Raw genomic sequence first — 15,699 nt, forward strand, 5'->3', positions numbered from 1 at the left:
AATCACAGGGATCGAGTCAGGGATAGATCGAAAGCCGTAATGGTCCTTATTCCTGATTCTCCAGACGTTGATCGACCGAGTTAGCAGTACAATGATGTTATTAAGTGTCGCTTTCGAAGAAAAAATGATACAAGATCTTCCCGCCGTCAAAGTGACGGAACAATCGATGCCTGGCTGTCCCAATCCCAGAATACGGGTTACATTGGTCACGTGATACTAACCCGGCGGTTTCCTAATTGGTGCGACTGGGCAGGCTAAGCCAGTTGCCACTTTGTGCACAGCGGTTTGGTCGGCCTAAGGCCGAAGTCGGAAGTCCGAACACCTTTGCCACTCGTCTCATCAATCAACATCCGAGTACATGTATCCATGCTCCTATGTACGCATCTATACTGGGTTAGGCTTAACGAGAGTATCTGGACTCATCAAGTACCTTCGAGGCCACTTTTTTTTTTTATGCCATCTTGAACGATACCTAAAACACCTCTTAACCGGAGGATAACAAAGTACCCTTGCGAACTTCATAAGGTTTCCAATGGATTGAATTGTTGAACATTGCCTGAAGAGATCATCGGAGCTGGGGTGCCATCTTTATGTGGCTGGTGAGTTTTTAGAACGCATGTCACGGCTGCCAAGTAGCTGGGGACTTTCGACTGGCCTTCCAATTGATGGTGTAGTGATGACTGCGGACTCCCTGGAGGGCCTGCAATGCTGTTGACGTGAGCGGCGACTGCCCTGCCTTCCGTCCAATGGGCAGGCAAAAGAGGGCAGGCAACGTCTACAGCCGCTGATGCCATGGGCTCACGCCAGGGGCCGTCCAAATAATGGGACGTGGTTGGTTTTCCTCCACCGCCATCTCCTGGAGTTTCCAGGCAATCTACATTCACTCTGTCAGGAATTGGCGGTTTCGTTCCGGCTGAAGTTGTTTAAGAAGCACTAAGAACTCGTGCGGCGGCTCCTCGCACAGAGTAGCCCGGTAATGGTTGACGAAGGGGTTCTATAGAGGAATCTTTGTTTCATCTCCAGCATGTCGAACAATGAAGAACTGCGAACGATTTCAATTGCCGTGTCGGAAGCCTTCTTGGTGCTCCAGCCTCGCGGCTGCGTGGCGCTTTTGAGTTTGAAAACTTGATGCGAGCATCAGTCTGTGAGCGAATGACGATCACGGATCAGACAGCTACCATGCAGGAAAGACGGTCGATTCATGGAGTCCCTGCAAGTTCTATGTCTCCCTGTGATCTTTGGATGGCTGAATGACATACTGGCGATGGGGCGTCTTGCTTGCAGATGCTTTCACTAGTAGGAATTACCTTGGGTAGTTACATCCATGAAGGTGAGGACATTGCAACTTACGGGGAAGAAAGAAATCATTCAACAGGTAGTCTGCAAAGCCAAAATCGCAGGAAGTTGTCCTTTGATAATGGCGACTGAGCATGGGCATCTGTTAGACGAATCAGCCGCGAGCGATGATAATGGCGACTTTTTGCGTCGGCCCCGATGTTTGTCCTGTCATTTCCATTTTCCATCAACTCAAGCAGTTGCACGATGTCGTAGAACCTCATCTGAGTCTGTTTAACGGCGGGTCCTCTTCAAAGTCTAAACCCTCTAGCGAAGACTGGTGCCTGAGGTGAGGAGTGGGTGAAGAGTGATACACCATTCTGTGAGATGACTTTACTTATCCATCCAAAGAGACAACTCTAGCATACGCAAGGATCGTTTCCCACCATGTACAGCCGCCCCGACATGTGGCCGATTGCAGTTTGAGTCGTTTCTGTCTCCAGCTTGGAGCTTGTGCCGTGTGCCCGGAAGCTGGTCTGAGGCCAAACTCAGGCACTGCCGGCGGCGTAAGAGCCTTCTTGCAATACAGTATAGTATCGACAGACTTCTACGTCCAAACTCGCGGAGAACGATACTATCTTGGCTCTCTGTAACCTTAACCCTGAACGGCTACCTTGTCGAGTACTTTCTCGCATTTCTCATCCCTTCTGTATTGTTGCTGCTAACCAAGCAGTCCAGTAGTTCGCAAAGTAATTGGAAGTTTTTTGAGCAACATTCTCGTCGTCCGACGAGTTCGGGACGATCGTCCAAAATACTGACCGCCATGCCGACTGCACACGTGCTCGTACTCCTATACATGCGAGCAGGAAGCTTGGGGGAAAATGTTCTGAGATTCGTATGCTTAACTTTGGATTAGAAGCAAGTTGTGTGCAGGAAAATGACCTAAAAATCAATCCGCCATCCAAGAATCCCAATGTGGTGGTATCATGAGCTCAATGATCACAAAACGCAGAACCTTGAAAGTTAAACCAATTGAAAATCCCGAAATGACTGTCGAAGCTCAAAGATCGCGCATTGAGACGAAGCTCACTCATGTGCTTCGGTTCCGGAGCTCAGATGCGACGTCTGGAGTATGTGGCTGACTGCCAGTAGCATCGGACAACGCCTCCAACGGCGGAACCTGGACGTCGGGTTGCTTACCCAACTCCTCCGACGTGGATGGCGCGCCCTCATGCGGCGGCTGTGCGGCCGACGCATTCGACGTGTCGGGCGTGAGAACGGGACTCGAGAAGTCCGGCGAGCTCTGCCACTTGGCCACGTCTTGCTTCAGCTGCTCCAACTCCTTCTCAAACCGCTTGCCAAACACATCGATGTAATAGGTGGCCCCGTTGTGGATGCTCCAGATAAACACGCCCATCATGAAGGCAGCGCTTGCCCACCCGTACCAGAACCAGATTGGACACGGGATCATGGTCAGCAGAGCGTACAGATACTGGATGACCATGAATGCGGGCTCCTGCAAAGATTCGGGCAGACTAAGCACAAACTTGCCGATCCAGGTCTTTGCATAGGACTTCCGCAGCCAGGTAAAGCTGGTGGGTCGACCCGCAGCGATCTTCTCGGCACGGCGAACAGTGATGAAGATGTGATACGTCAGTTGCCAGATCGCATAAGGGATTGATGCCCAAAGCATCATCGCCGGGAGGGTGAAATGAGCTGGCGATCCCGGAGGACTGAATTTGACTTCGTAGATGGCAGGGAACCTCGTCCTTAGAAGCTCCGCAGGGGTCAAGTGTGCGAGACAGTGAAAGGCAACCGGCGGCATAATGTGGATGAACAAGCTACATTGAACCGATTAGTCCCCGGTGGCGACTGCGAAACGCGGCGCTCCTAGCCTTACCTGAAGACTTTCTCCATGCTATGAAACACCAACGAATTCCGCCACATAGCGATAGCAACGGCGTTGTTTCCGTACGCCAGGCAGTAAGTTGCAATCAAAAGACGCTTCGACCGCGGGAAAATCCATATGCTCAGCATGGACAAGAAATTGACAAAGTAGCACAAATCCGCCAGGAAATAGTGCCATCCCTTGCGGTGATAGGCGTAGACGCGGATGGGCATAAAGTATATCAGCTGGCCGGTGTACCAATAGTAAAAGTACTCTGGGCACGCTCCAATGATATACCCGCTGATAAAGATGTTCAACACACCCGCGATAAATGAGATCTTTTCGCGCAAAGTCACGGTAGCGGTATCGTTCCACCGCTTACTCAGACGATCCACAGACTCCCTCATCCGCCGCCGGTACTTATCCAGCTGCTCCTCGGCGGTAGGGACCCGCTTACGCAGCTCCCCAACCACGCGATCCTTTGCCAGCCCGGAGACGGACTTGAGCTTCTCGCGCTGCTTGCGCACCCTGTCCCGTTGGGCGTTGAGCGTCTGCTGCCATTTCTCCAGTTTCTGCGACAGCGCAAAGGCATCCAGCATGTCAACAAACGTCAACCTATCCAGCGGTGGGAAGGTCTCCCAGTCCTCCTGGTAGGAGCTACTGCTGTTCGAGTACGTGCCATCCCTCGACACATCCCCGGGCGTCGACGCAGTGCTTTCTTCAGTGGGAATGGGGAGCGTGTCCGCGTCGCCTACCGGAGGCGACAATGATGAGGACGCGACCGACGCCGCCTCGGTAGGTTCCGGAGCGGACTGGGTCCGCTTCAGTGACCCGTCGCTCTCCATGCCGCGATATCTCTCCTGGAAGGCAAGGAGGGTAGGGCCACCGCGTGGATGCGGATAGTACGGACGACTATATGTCCGTTCAAGCATTAGCATCACCATCTTGGCCACACTGTACTCGACCCTGTGCTGCTGGCAACTGTCGAGCTGATCAAACAACGACGGGTTCCAACTTGGAGAATGTCGTTCATGAACTCACCTGAGTGAGGCGCAACGCTATTATTATTATCCGGCTGTAGTGTCGGCCGTCCACCGGTTCATGGTTCACGGCGCAATAGTCGACGAGGGGTTAAATGCGCGAATGTGTCTTTGAGAGTGCTGGAGGTCAGGGGACGCGTTCTCGTGCACGCAGCTCCATCGATGGTTGGCTAGGCCTACGGGGCGACCAGAGCTCTTCGTGCCTGAGGCAGAAATTACATCAGGCTAAGCCACGTGATTCCGAGCTATCATGGATTATGGTTGCCATGAAAGGACTAGCCGAAGCTTGTCTCTCGATCTGAGGCTTGGCAGTGGGTCCTGCCCAACCTGCCGTACGGAGTAGTGGGAACAATCATCACAATGATTCTCTGTATATACTCCGTAGAAGGCACTGATAGCAGAAAACTGCGAACCAAAGACGTTTTTATGCCAGAATCAGCAACCCCTATCGTATATTGTGCCTATACAATGCTAATACCATACCATCAACAAATACTTACACCGACAGAGTTATGTAGTACCGAAAGATTCTATACTTTTTGATATATCAGATGCACTTGGAGGGGGTAACCACACATGCATCTCCAAGTTGCTCTTAAAAAGAAAAAGAACGCCGGAAAATGTCTTTCATCAATATAGAAATGATGAAATTAATAATATATCTCAAGAAAGCTCAACGTCTTTGTCGAACCCGGCTTCATAGTGCGGATATTGCGGAGCAGACGGTCGCGCCGGGTTGTCCCAGAGAACGGTTGACGGAGCTGCTGTAGATGTCGACACTAGCAGTGGATGGCTCATGTAAATTGTTGCCATGCACGGTTTCCCACGGTTCTGAGACATTTCGAAAGGCCGAGAAGGAGCGGCATCCTTGGACGTCTGAACGCTTTCCCCCGGACGAGGGCTGTACGAGGCTGACCCGTCGAAGGAGCTGGACCGACTGGCCGTAGCACTCGGTGAAGGAAGACCATGAGTGCTCAATTGCTGAGACTGTGGCGGCTTCATTGTGTCAAGCGAGGCCGACGGCCGGTCTATGGATGACGTCAGGGACTGCAGTGCTGGCAGCGCCCCTCCGTTTGAGCTGGCCTCTGGAGTAGGCCAATGTTGACCACCTGTGCTGGCGGCTTTCATCCTCTCTGGGTCGTTTTCAATTCCAAAGTCGGGTCCGCCCAGGTGAACTTGAGTGACACGGATCACGGTGTCGCCAGCTAAGAAACGGAAGGAGGTGAGTTGTTATCCGAGTCTGCGAACTGTAGATGGACTTACGAATTTCTCCCCTTTGGTATTTTTCTTCCATCAGCCGAATTCTGTGGATCTCGTCTAAGATGAGCCATCGCTCAGGTGGTGTGATTTGTCGCCGCACATCCAAGGCAGCCTCGTGAAGCTTTTCTGCGGTGATTTGATGGCTCTCACGGAGTTCTCGCAGGATGTGGATCAACAGACGAATCCGCTCTGACAAACGTCTCAGTAAGGCTTGATCCTCATCCATCTTCCGTACAGAGACTTACCTTCTTTGAGAAGATGATCGGGCTCTCGATGCGTCACACCGGCCGGCCACCACGGCGGCTTCGTAGCCTCTGGGTCAAGTTGTTCTGGTGCGTTCCCACCACCGGGTAGACGCCCGTTGTAAGGGTGGTGGACTTGTTTTCGGGGCTCGACCATGCGAATATAGGCCTTGGCGATCACCCTGCAGTTGAGTTGCTGGAAGACTTCAAACGCTCTCTCGTAGTATTTTTTCATCCGCCGCTCGTCGCCGACCCGCATCGCAGTCCAAGACGCTGGGGGCGTCATGGTCCCGGGCGTAGTGACATCACCGTTCATTCCAGAACCCTTTCCATTCCGCCGTTGACGTTTGCTTTGGTGGAATGGGATCTGGTATGGAACCAGTGGAGTCAGACTGACTCCGGAATGGCTCCAAAGTGCTCCATCGTGCAATCGAAACGGTTGCAGCGGCAATGGAGACGACAGACTGTTCCCGCTGTTGGCAGGGGAAGGCACTGTCCCTTGGTGGAATCAGAATGCAAGACAACACGAGCCAATTGCGGGCATGTCTTGGGACTAACCATTGAAGCCCGATGCCTCGCTTAGGGCTGCGGCTTTCATGAAACGGTCCCGACAGTCCTGGGTGAGGACCTCGACGCCCGAACTGCGGATTGAGGGAGAGACCTCAACTTCGACTTCGCCGTCCTTGTTGACATAGATCATGGCGAAATGCCGAACGTGAGATCCATCTGGTTTCACAAAGCCAGGAAAGGCCGGCTTGTAGAAAAAACCTGTCAGTTCCCGAGCGTGGACTATGGGGCGTCATCATCATCATCATTGTACGTACCGCCGTTAATTCACCGTACGACATCATGGTGGTGGTGGGTTCATGTGCCTCGCTCGCAGCAAGGGATCTTTTTGACGGTGCCCGAGTCATCAGGCCATCACTTTTAGGCTTCTGCCGTGGAACCGATGGACGACGGATCGGTTGCAGTCACTCAACATTCAAGTAAACCATGGAGACCAGTGAGACAGTGGTGCCGCAGAAAGACTCTGTCTCGACATGTGATTCCACTCCAGGGATTGCTTGATTCGCAGGAGACTTCTCCGTACAGAGTTCGGAGGGTGATCAAGACCAACTGTCCACGGCAGGTCAGGGACGAGTTGGTAAATATGATCTGGGGCCCCGATTTTCGATCGAGACGCATGGAGAAGCGATGACACTCTGACCCATGGGTCAGGGACCCTAAACCGAGATCTACATTGATGGTCTCCGGAGAAGCAGTATCGATCCCCTCGAACAAAAAAGAAACGACACTCCAAGCGGGTGATGGCGCCACCCTGATAGGTTAGATTGTTCCGGAGGAACAAACGGCAAAGGTGGCGGGCGTTCAATAGCTGCGGGCCTGCGGTAACTAGCAAGCGAGATCAACGTGATGTGGCAGCTTTGACCCATACAGTATGCCTTCCTCGGATACGCTTGACCGCTGGCGTCAGTCCTAGCGTCCTGGATGCCGCCAAGGAACAGGGTTCGATGGATCCGGCGGCGAGGTTTGGGTTCATACATACGAGCAAGCTATCGTGATCCATGACCACACCTGCATGTACATTAGTTTGATACAGTGGTCTGGCTCTAACGTACCAACATCGGAGAAGATCAAGGCTGGGATTTCCTTTCCATCCTGGACATGGGCAGCAAGGTCCGCCAACCACTTTCATTCTCTTCTTTTACCATTCTGTGATTCTCCAATGACAGGCCAAGGACTGACCGATTGGCTGTGATACTGTGGTCTGTGTGCATGACATTGACACCGACAGTCAAATTGAGACGCCACACCTTGTTCGATTGTTACGGGAAAAAAAAGATCCACGCTTAAGGTTTTGACGGCCGGATGTACAATGAACAAAGAGCTCAACGCGGACTTCAGCGTCGGCGGGTGCGGCGGTTGAACTTCATTCGCCGCGTTCCATCTCATAGCCGACGGAGGCGAAGTTCAGTTTTTTTTCTGATTGATTATTTATGTCATTGGCTCGCACAGTCCAACAACCTTGGCGTCGGAACGTATTGACTGCGGTTCGTTACCGATGGCACTTCTTCGTACAGTAAGTACGGAGTGTAACTACTCCGTATTCCTTAAATGCGGGTCTGATCTGACAAGCGGATGCCAGGCCTGGCGCAGACTTCAACTGCCGACAACCCAAATGGCACTGCAGCATTGAGGCTCGCTTCAACGATCAATCAGTCCAGAGTCAGCGCGGAGGACTGCGAAGTCCGAACACGCGATTTCAGGAGTCCAGATAAGGGCCACTGAAACCAAAAATCCGAAGGTCAAAGCACAAACAAGAAGAGAAACCCTAACGGATGATTCGCAGCCGAGTGTGATGTCTCGAATTTCTCGCAATAGCGGATGCAGCTCTTCAGGTCCCGAGCCAACCGGTGCTCAGCCCAACTCTGGCCTGGTTTAAGATCGGCGGGCCCAGAGGCCAGAGCTCCACGCCAGTGCGGACAGTGCCGCGAAGGTTAGGGTTTAGACAATGTGATCTGTCAGAAAGCGCCACAACCAAGAGACTTGGAACTTGGCCATCAACACACGCTCAATCAAACAATCCTCGTCTGAGTATGGAGAACTTTGTACTCCGTACTCGTAGTCTCGGACGGCCATTAGTTATCCGGCCCTGTTACGGGAGTCAATGGACGCTTTTCTTTGATTTTGACTTTTGACTTTGCGATCAGAGACCGCTGGGCTCAGGGTTCAGTTCCTTGCACCCACCCCTGGTTTTTTTTTTTTTTTTTTGTATTTTCAACTCGCAGGAAACAAGCGCATTAATCTCAACAACATCAATATCCGCCAGCCACGACCGAGACCTACATTCAAGGCTAGGTACTACTCCGTACGTCCAGTCCGCATTGCTACGGAGTCCTGTATCAGAAGAGTAACAGTTCAAGGGCAGGTCAATGCTCTTGTCTGTTTTTGTTTCTGCCCGAAAACCGTGATCATTGGCCGCCTTGTTCGACTTGGAACGAGAGAATGAATGGTCGACTCGGTTCTTTACTTCAATTGATGCTTTGGGACTGAAAGGAAATGAAATAGGCTGTGTACTCCGTACGTACAGTTGCCCCATCCATTCGTCGCCGATCCATCTTCCATGATCTTTCTATCACCAGGCCCGCATACGAGTACATTCATAGCTTTTTCGTGAGCGTCATTGGCCAGTCCTGCCCCTGCCCATCGAGATCCAGATCTTAAATCCAGGTGTCATTTGCCTGCACAGCCTCTGTTGCCGAGAACTCGGGAAGTTTTCAATACTATACATCCAACTTGACACGCAATCGGGCAGAAGTGAACCAAACAGTCATCGACTCCCCATAGCTACGAACTACTCGTAGTATAGCTATGGCCTACGGTACGGAGTACTGGCCAAAGAAAAAAAAAAGCTCTCATTGATTGGTAGGCTAGTAATTCCGATCCCCTCCCCTCCTTCTCTTCTCTTCTCCTCTCTTCTCCCCTCCTGTTCTGGTTCTGTCCCATCGGCATTCAAAATTTGACGGTCAGTCGTTCATCGTGTGAATCAATCAATAAATTGAAGATGTCAACCGGCATGATGTCATCAATCAATGGATGTCGGAACAATACCTACATCGTTAGTCTCCAGCTCCAGTTCGATCTAAGCGCCGTCGAGTGACCGATGAACTATAGTGGTCCATGCATACTCGTAGTATATATAGTATATATAGACACATGCATTGATGCTGCACTGCCAGATCACGCCGATAAAGATTTGCCCGCTCGTTTCCGACACAAGTCATGGGATCATGAGTCAAGTGATTTACCGCTCTTTTTGTGCGCACGGTATCCAAGTAAGAGATCGTTAGATACCTGGCTTGCGAAAGAATGAGTAGATTTACATAGTTACTAGTACAGTGTTAGGTTTTAGGGTAGTTTTATAACTTGGGTAGGAAGGCTCGCCTTACTGCAAGCACTTCTACTTACACGAACCTCGGAATATTATGGGCTAGGATAGACAGGGTTAGCCCTGTGCGGCATGATGATTAATATTGGCTCTTTAGAAATACATGGCAGCATCGTTCAGACAACGTAGTGAGAGCTTAATCGGTAAATCTCAAATGGAACCAGCGTGATGTATACCCTGCCTCATAGTCCCATGACCAAATCAATGACCGAATCAGTTGTACTTTCGTAACTGCCCTCTCGTTAGCTCGATCCCAACAAGCCAAATTCAAAAAAAAAAAAGTTGAGCTTACATCCAGCGTCAACGCCTTGCTACTATTCTCCACCTGGTCGCGATAGATCCCGACAAGCGCCTCACTATTCTGGAACAGGCCTTGCTTGAGACTGATGAGGATAAACTGCATGCCGGGTCCGGCGTGCTCGCGGATGTAGTTGGCGATCCGCGCGACGTTGGTGTTATCGAGGGCGGCGTCGACCTCGTCCAGTACAAAAAATGGCGACGGCTGATACGAGTGGATCGCGAAGAGGAGCGCCAGGGCCGCCATTGTCTTCTCGCCGCCGGACAGGTGCTCCATGTCCCGGAACCGCTTCAGCGGCGGCATCGCGTGGTACTTAATGCCTTCGAGGTATGGTTCGTCCGTGTCTTCGATGTCGAGGTACCTGCAGTTCCAGTCAGTGATCGTGCCGGCAAGTTCCAGTGGGGAGTGGTCACTTACGCTTGCCCACCCAGAGGATAATTGGCGCTCCGCGTGAGCTCTCGGTAGATCGGCCCGATCTGCTCGGAGATGTGGCTAAAGGCCTTGTTGAACAGCTCTGATCGCTTTGCCTTGACCTCCTCGAACGCTTCCTTGGCCTTGCGCGCGCGCTTGCGGGCCTCTTCGAAGTCCTTCTCTGTGCTGCGGAGCTTGTTCTCCACGTTCTCCAGGCGCTCAAAGGCCCGTGTGTTCGGTGCCATCTTGTCAAGCTCGTTGTTGAGAGACCGGATGCGTTCTAGCAGCTCCTCTTCGACTTTCTCATCGGCAGACTAGTACTGCGTCAGCATCATTCCGACCTGAGTAGAAAAGTTTTCTCGCACCTCTTTCAGTGTTTCGCCTAGGGAGTCGAAGTCGACCTCAATACCGTAGTCCTGAGTCGCCGGAGGGTTCAACCCGGCCAGTTGCGTCTCGTCGTCAACGTCCATCGCGTCCTCATCCGCATTCTGCGCCAGATCGTCGATAGGCACCTGCGACAGCGGAGCAGATCCTTTGGCCAGTGGGATGTCAATGTCCTCAAGCTTGCATCGGCGCAGAAGCGCGTATCGATTGGACGAGTGGCGCTGGATGTCTCCCTCCAGTGCGTTGATAACCCGAAGGGTATCCTCAACATCCCTCGCCCGTTTCTGCAGCTCCCGTCGCTGCACCGACACCTGTTCTTGCGTTTCGACATAGCGCCCTTTCTGCTCTTCCAGGGTCTCCTTGAGAACTTCTAGCTCCGCATTGAGAACGTCCAGCTGCTTCTTGATCCGGTCTTGCTCCGCCTTCAGCTCCTTGATGAGCACCTTGTCCCGTTTGAGCTGTGCACTCAGAGCTTCGATTCGGTCGTTGGTAGCCTGTAGTCGCTGCTTCTCAAAGCTCAGCTGATTTTCAATTCTGCTCTTTTGCGTCGTGAATTCCAACTTCTTCCGCGCAGCCTCCCCTTGTAATGTGCCCTGTTGGGCCTCGTAATCACGAATAGTTTCATACCCATGCTTCCGGCAAAAGGCGCGGAAAACCTCGTCTTCGACCTTGCTGACAGAAGCCTCCGACTCCTTGATGGCATCGTCAAGCTTTTCGAGCGCCCGTTGCTTCTCGAGGAGCGTGGGCTCGATTTCCGCCAGTTGCTTCCTGGCAAACTTGAGCTCGCTCGCCTTGCTCTGGATGTTCCGGTCCAGAGCCTTGAGTTCTTCCTGAGCATAGGCGAGTCGCTGCTCGAGACCGACGAGGTCTCCTTGTAGATTCTCCTCCTCGGTACCACGGCGATGGCCCTTCGGTAGCGCAGCAAGATCGGCAAGCAGCTTGTCTTTGAGCTTGTGAAGGTTCTCGACCTCCGAATCTTCCCAACGCTTGGCGTTCTGCTGCCCAGGCCCACGACCACCCGTGATCAAGCCGCCCTTGTGGATCACGGTTCCGTCCAGAGTCACCGCCTTGGCATCGACGCGTCGCTCATAGCAGAGATACTTGGCCGTGTCGAGGTCATCGCAGACGATGGCATTACCGCAGGCGTAGCTGATAGCACGTGCCACGGAATTGTCGTAGTCCACCGTCTCGATTGCCGGGCGCATGCCGCGATGCATGCCCTTCAGGTTCGAGTTGAAGGGCTTCACCTGAATGGTGTCCAGCGGAATGAACGTAGCCTGACCGGCTCGCTGATCGCGAAGATGCTGAATGCATTCCTTGGCAGTCTTCTCGCTGTCGACCACTACGGAATCGAAGTGGCGGCCGAGCACTGTGCTCACCGCCTCAGCATACCTCCTTTGCTTAGGTTTGCAGAGGTCGCTGACTCGGCCTTTGACACCAGGGAAGATGCGTTTTAGAGTGGAGATCATCTCCCTCATGCGCACCTCTTTCTCGTTTTGCTTTCTGCCATCATCTGCCTCGAGAAGCTTCTTCAGAACCACCTGCAACTTCTCCTCCAGCTCCGTCCTCATCTGCGAAACGCGCAGGCGTTCCGAAGTGAGGGCGTTGAGTTCCCTTTTCTTTCTCTCGATCTCACTGGATGTAGATGTGATCAGATCATTGATCTCTGACCTGCGGTCCTGCAGATTCTTGGAATCCGACTCCAAGCTTCGAATCTGATACTGGACGTTTTCGAACCGGCTGTTCAGACTGTTAACTGTCTCCGCGTCGGTCTTTCTCTGCCGGCGAAGCTGGTCTAGATTCAACTGCTCGGTCGAAGACCGCTTGTTCACTTCTTCCTTCAACTTGTTGTACTCTTGAAGGTCTGCTTCACTCAGCTGAGCGCCAGTTCGGCTTATTGTCTTCTCCCACTCAGCTTCCCATTGCGATTGAGCCTTCTCCACAATCTTGAGATCCTTCTCAAGACGCTTGGCATTGGCCGCCTGCTCCTCACGCTGCCTGGTAATCTCGTCGATGCGGGACGTGTATCTCTGAAGCTTGCCGGTTGTGATCTCGATCTTCTCATCCACAGGCACCAAGGAATTCACTGCATCCTCAATTTCCTTTTCCTTTCTGGTGATGTTTCGCTCCGCATTGGAGACGTCTCTGCCAACCTTTGCATTCTCTTTCTTGGCGGCCTCGAGGCTCTTTTCGTACTTTTCAACACCGCGGCGGTACTCCTTGAGCTCATCCTGATGTCGCTGAATTTCCGCACTTGACTCATTGATCAGACGCTGGAAGTGGAAAAGCTTCCAGAGAATATGGGTAACGATGGCCTGGTCCCGTTCTTCAGCTTTGCGCGCGTAGTTTTCGGCCTCCCTCTTCTGTTCCTGATACTGCTTGACCTCCGAGTTCATTGCTCTGCGGCGGTTGAGTTGGTAGGCCTGCTGCTCGGCGGCTTCCTCCATCTCCGCCTTCAACTTCTCGTACTCGGCCTTATACTCCAGACTGCCCGATATCTGCTCAATCAGACGCGTGAGGTCCTTGGGGGACTGCGCTGCGATGGCCTCCACGTCGCCCTGGAAGACCAGGAAGTTGCGCGCCTTGATGAGAATGTTCTCTGCCTCGAGCGCCTCGTTGTACTCCTTTGCACTGACGACCCGATCGTTGATGCGGTACTCACTGACGCCGGCTCGTGTGATAGATCGCTTCCAGCGCTGTTCTTCGCCCGCGTCGTCCTCGTAGACGGCCATCACCCATGCCTCTTGCGGGTCGTTCCGTTCTCCCTGGGTCTGGTCCTCCCCATCCGAAGCCTCCTGCGCGTTGTCGTTGTCGTCGTCGTCGTCGCGGCCCTCTTCGCGGTCCTCTGCCTCGTCCCTGTTGGTCGCGGATCCATCCCCATTGATCTTCGATGTTCGTAGCACGCGCCCGCGGTAGACTAGGTCGCGCAGATTGCTAGACCGTAGATGCGACGACTTGATACCCAACACAAAGGAGATAGCATCCATCCTAGTTCAATGTCAGCCCCGAGCAAAAAGACACAATTGCAATCGCAGTTCTTACGAATTCGACTTCCCGGCCCCATTGGGCCCAATGATCGAGGTGAAGTAGGCATCACCAAACAGCAGGGTATGGTGGCCCTTGTATGATTTGAAGTCTGGTTAGGCGTGTCTGGTCAGGGCTCTGTTCGCGAACACATGGGAGACACGGGGACATCTCACTGTAGAGCTCTAGCCGGACTAGCTTCCCCATCCTGGCGGCTTGAGAGGGGCCGTCCGTGTGGTGAGTGAGGCGACAAGGACTGCGATGCGGAGTGCACGCTGCCTCGCGTCGAGCGAGACGCGCCTACGAGTATTGATTTGGGCCACAGAGTCACGTGACAAGCCAATCAAAGAAATCGCTGCTTGGTCAGTCATTTTTGACTACCTACCTGTTCTGGTGTACCTACAAGCACTCGTCGTTTCGAAGAGCATGCTGCATGTGAGTGCCCACTTCAACTTGTTCGAGTTTTCAAGAAGCTTTGATCAAGCAATTGGATTAAACTTCTACGCTGTTCATATGTACGAGTAGTCCTATGCCAAATCTCAGAAATGGTCCTATGCTCGTCTCCGAGCGCGCCTCCACAGTGTGACCCATTCCAATGGCCAAAGAACAGGCCTTAGCGAGATTGCTCGTGATATTTTCTAGTATACAATCATTATGTACAGGTGCTGCATCGCGTCTCACAGCCGCTTGCTCTTGTCAAGTGATGCGGCCCTTCTCTGAAGTCACAGAGTAAGGCACCATGCCATCTCCCCGCTTCGAACCATTATTGCCGTTTGGAAACGCCCCTCAAAAGCAACGCGGTGCTGGACTAGAGGGTATCGGTCTGCAAATCGATATACTAATACAAGCTTCAAAGCGAAGGCTTCATGGTGACAGGATTGCCGATCAGGAGCAAATCATTCGCAACGTAGCCATTCGCATCCATTCGAAAGGCGCCCCTTTGTCCCTGAATCTCCAGCAAGATAAAGTCCTCTTGGGTGAAGACTTGCCGCACAGTGACAAACACGCGGAAGAAGGCACGACTAAGCGCCTGGATGGGTGCCTTGTAGAACTTTGTTTGCTCTGTCGCCTGGTGCTTGAACCGCGGGTCATTGGCCAGCCGTTTTGGGTCAATGACCAACTGACGCGAGAAGGCAACCTGGCGTGGGTTGCATTCCACCTGCCATGGCCTGCGGAAAGGGACCATGCTGCGGACCCAGAAACGCAGCCGCAGGCCGCCATCAGTGTTGACGGCAGTAATCTTCCTGATAAGCCTTGTTGTTCGAGAAAGGAATACAGTGCCCATGATGCTCATGAGAATGCACACGCCGGAGAACAGACTCTTTTGCCACATGGGGAGCTGCGCGTTAGGGTCCCCCAGCGTCATCTGCGAGTTGATGATGGCATAGGCAAACGAGAAGGTTCCAATGGAATAGGCGACCAGAATGTAGCCTCGATGAGACGGCGCCTCGAACAAAAGAACCTCGCCAGCCTTGCTGACGCGCAATTGTAGCCGCCCGAGTCCTGCTGGTCGTCTCCCGGCAAATTTTAATGTGTCTTCGAGGGGTTGCGACGTTTGAGATGGCCGCGGTGGAGAACCCGTGGGCTTTGCGGTTTGAAATAGACGCGATGCAGAGGAGAATGGCCTAGAGGGCCGGAGGAAGTGGACTGATAATGAAGCTGTCGGACATCTTTGCAATGTCCGGAGAGCAAATGATCGAAAGAACATTGCTGACTGGCCTGAGACAATCAGTATCACGAGGGCGAAAGGCCATGGAACGTGCAATGGGACTCACACTTTTTTCGTCCTTCACAATTGACCTCTGTCGCAAATCTCAAATCTCATGAGTAGGGCTCAGTGAAGAATCGACGGGTGGAAGATCTTCCGAGCCGGAGCTATGAGATCCTGTACCGGTACGGTAATAGATACCTAAAATTACGGGCATCAA

General features: G+C 52.7%; 5 protein-coding genes across 5 annotated transcripts; all 5 read right to left on the reverse strand.

Moving 5' to 3' along the window:
• Positions 1-254: 254 nt before the first annotated feature.
• On the reverse strand, positions 255-522 carry VTN31DRAFT_4673 (uncharacterized protein; the record flags this gene model as incomplete). The annotated part of the gene is made up of 2 exons (XM_069405087.1): positions 255-384; positions 431-522. The coding sequence occupies 2 exons, from the start codon at positions 520-522 to the stop codon at positions 255-257; spliced, it is 222 nt and encodes a 73-aa protein (XP_069260186.1).
• Positions 523-2,365: 1,843 nt separating this feature from the next.
• On the reverse strand, positions 2,366-4,008 carry VTN31DRAFT_4674 (uncharacterized protein; the record flags this gene model as incomplete). Its single annotated transcript, XM_069405088.1, has 2 exons — positions 2,366-3,116; positions 3,176-4,008. 2 exons carry the CDS (start codon positions 4,006-4,008, stop codon positions 2,366-2,368), a joined length of 1,584 nt encoding a protein of 527 aa, XP_069260187.1.
• Positions 4,009-4,866: 858 nt separating this feature from the next.
• Positions 4,867-6,619, reverse strand: VTN31DRAFT_4675 (uncharacterized protein; the record flags this gene model as incomplete). Its single annotated transcript, XM_069405089.1, has 5 exons — positions 4,867-5,408; positions 5,467-5,652; positions 5,709-6,203; positions 6,264-6,459; positions 6,530-6,619. The coding sequence occupies 5 exons, from the start codon at positions 6,617-6,619 to the stop codon at positions 4,867-4,869; spliced, it is 1,509 nt and encodes a 502-aa protein (XP_069260188.1).
• A 3,248-nt stretch (positions 6,620-9,867) lies between these two features.
• Positions 9,868-13,978, reverse strand: VTN31DRAFT_4676 (uncharacterized protein; the record flags this gene model as incomplete). Its single annotated transcript, XM_069405090.1, has 6 exons — positions 9,868-9,885; positions 9,947-10,313; positions 10,370-10,677; positions 10,729-13,735; positions 13,790-13,883; positions 13,948-13,978. The coding sequence occupies 6 exons, from the start codon at positions 13,976-13,978 to the stop codon at positions 9,868-9,870; spliced, it is 3,825 nt and encodes a 1,274-aa protein (XP_069260189.1).
• A 643-nt stretch (positions 13,979-14,621) lies between these two features.
• On the reverse strand, positions 14,622-15,479 carry VTN31DRAFT_4677 (uncharacterized protein; the record flags this gene model as incomplete). Its single annotated transcript, XM_069405091.1, has 1 exon — positions 14,622-15,479. One exon carries the CDS (start codon positions 15,477-15,479, stop codon positions 14,622-14,624), a length of 858 nt encoding a protein of 285 aa, XP_069260190.1.
• Between the last annotated feature and the right edge of the window lie 220 nt (positions 15,480-15,699).

The sequence above is a fragment of the Thermomyces dupontii genome, assembly GCF_041956625.1.
Source record: "Thermomyces dupontii strain NRRL 2155 unplaced genomic scaffold VTN31scaffold_4, whole genome shotgun sequence".
Lineage (NCBI taxonomy): Eukaryota > Fungi > Ascomycota > Eurotiomycetes > Eurotiales > Trichocomaceae > Thermomyces > Thermomyces dupontii.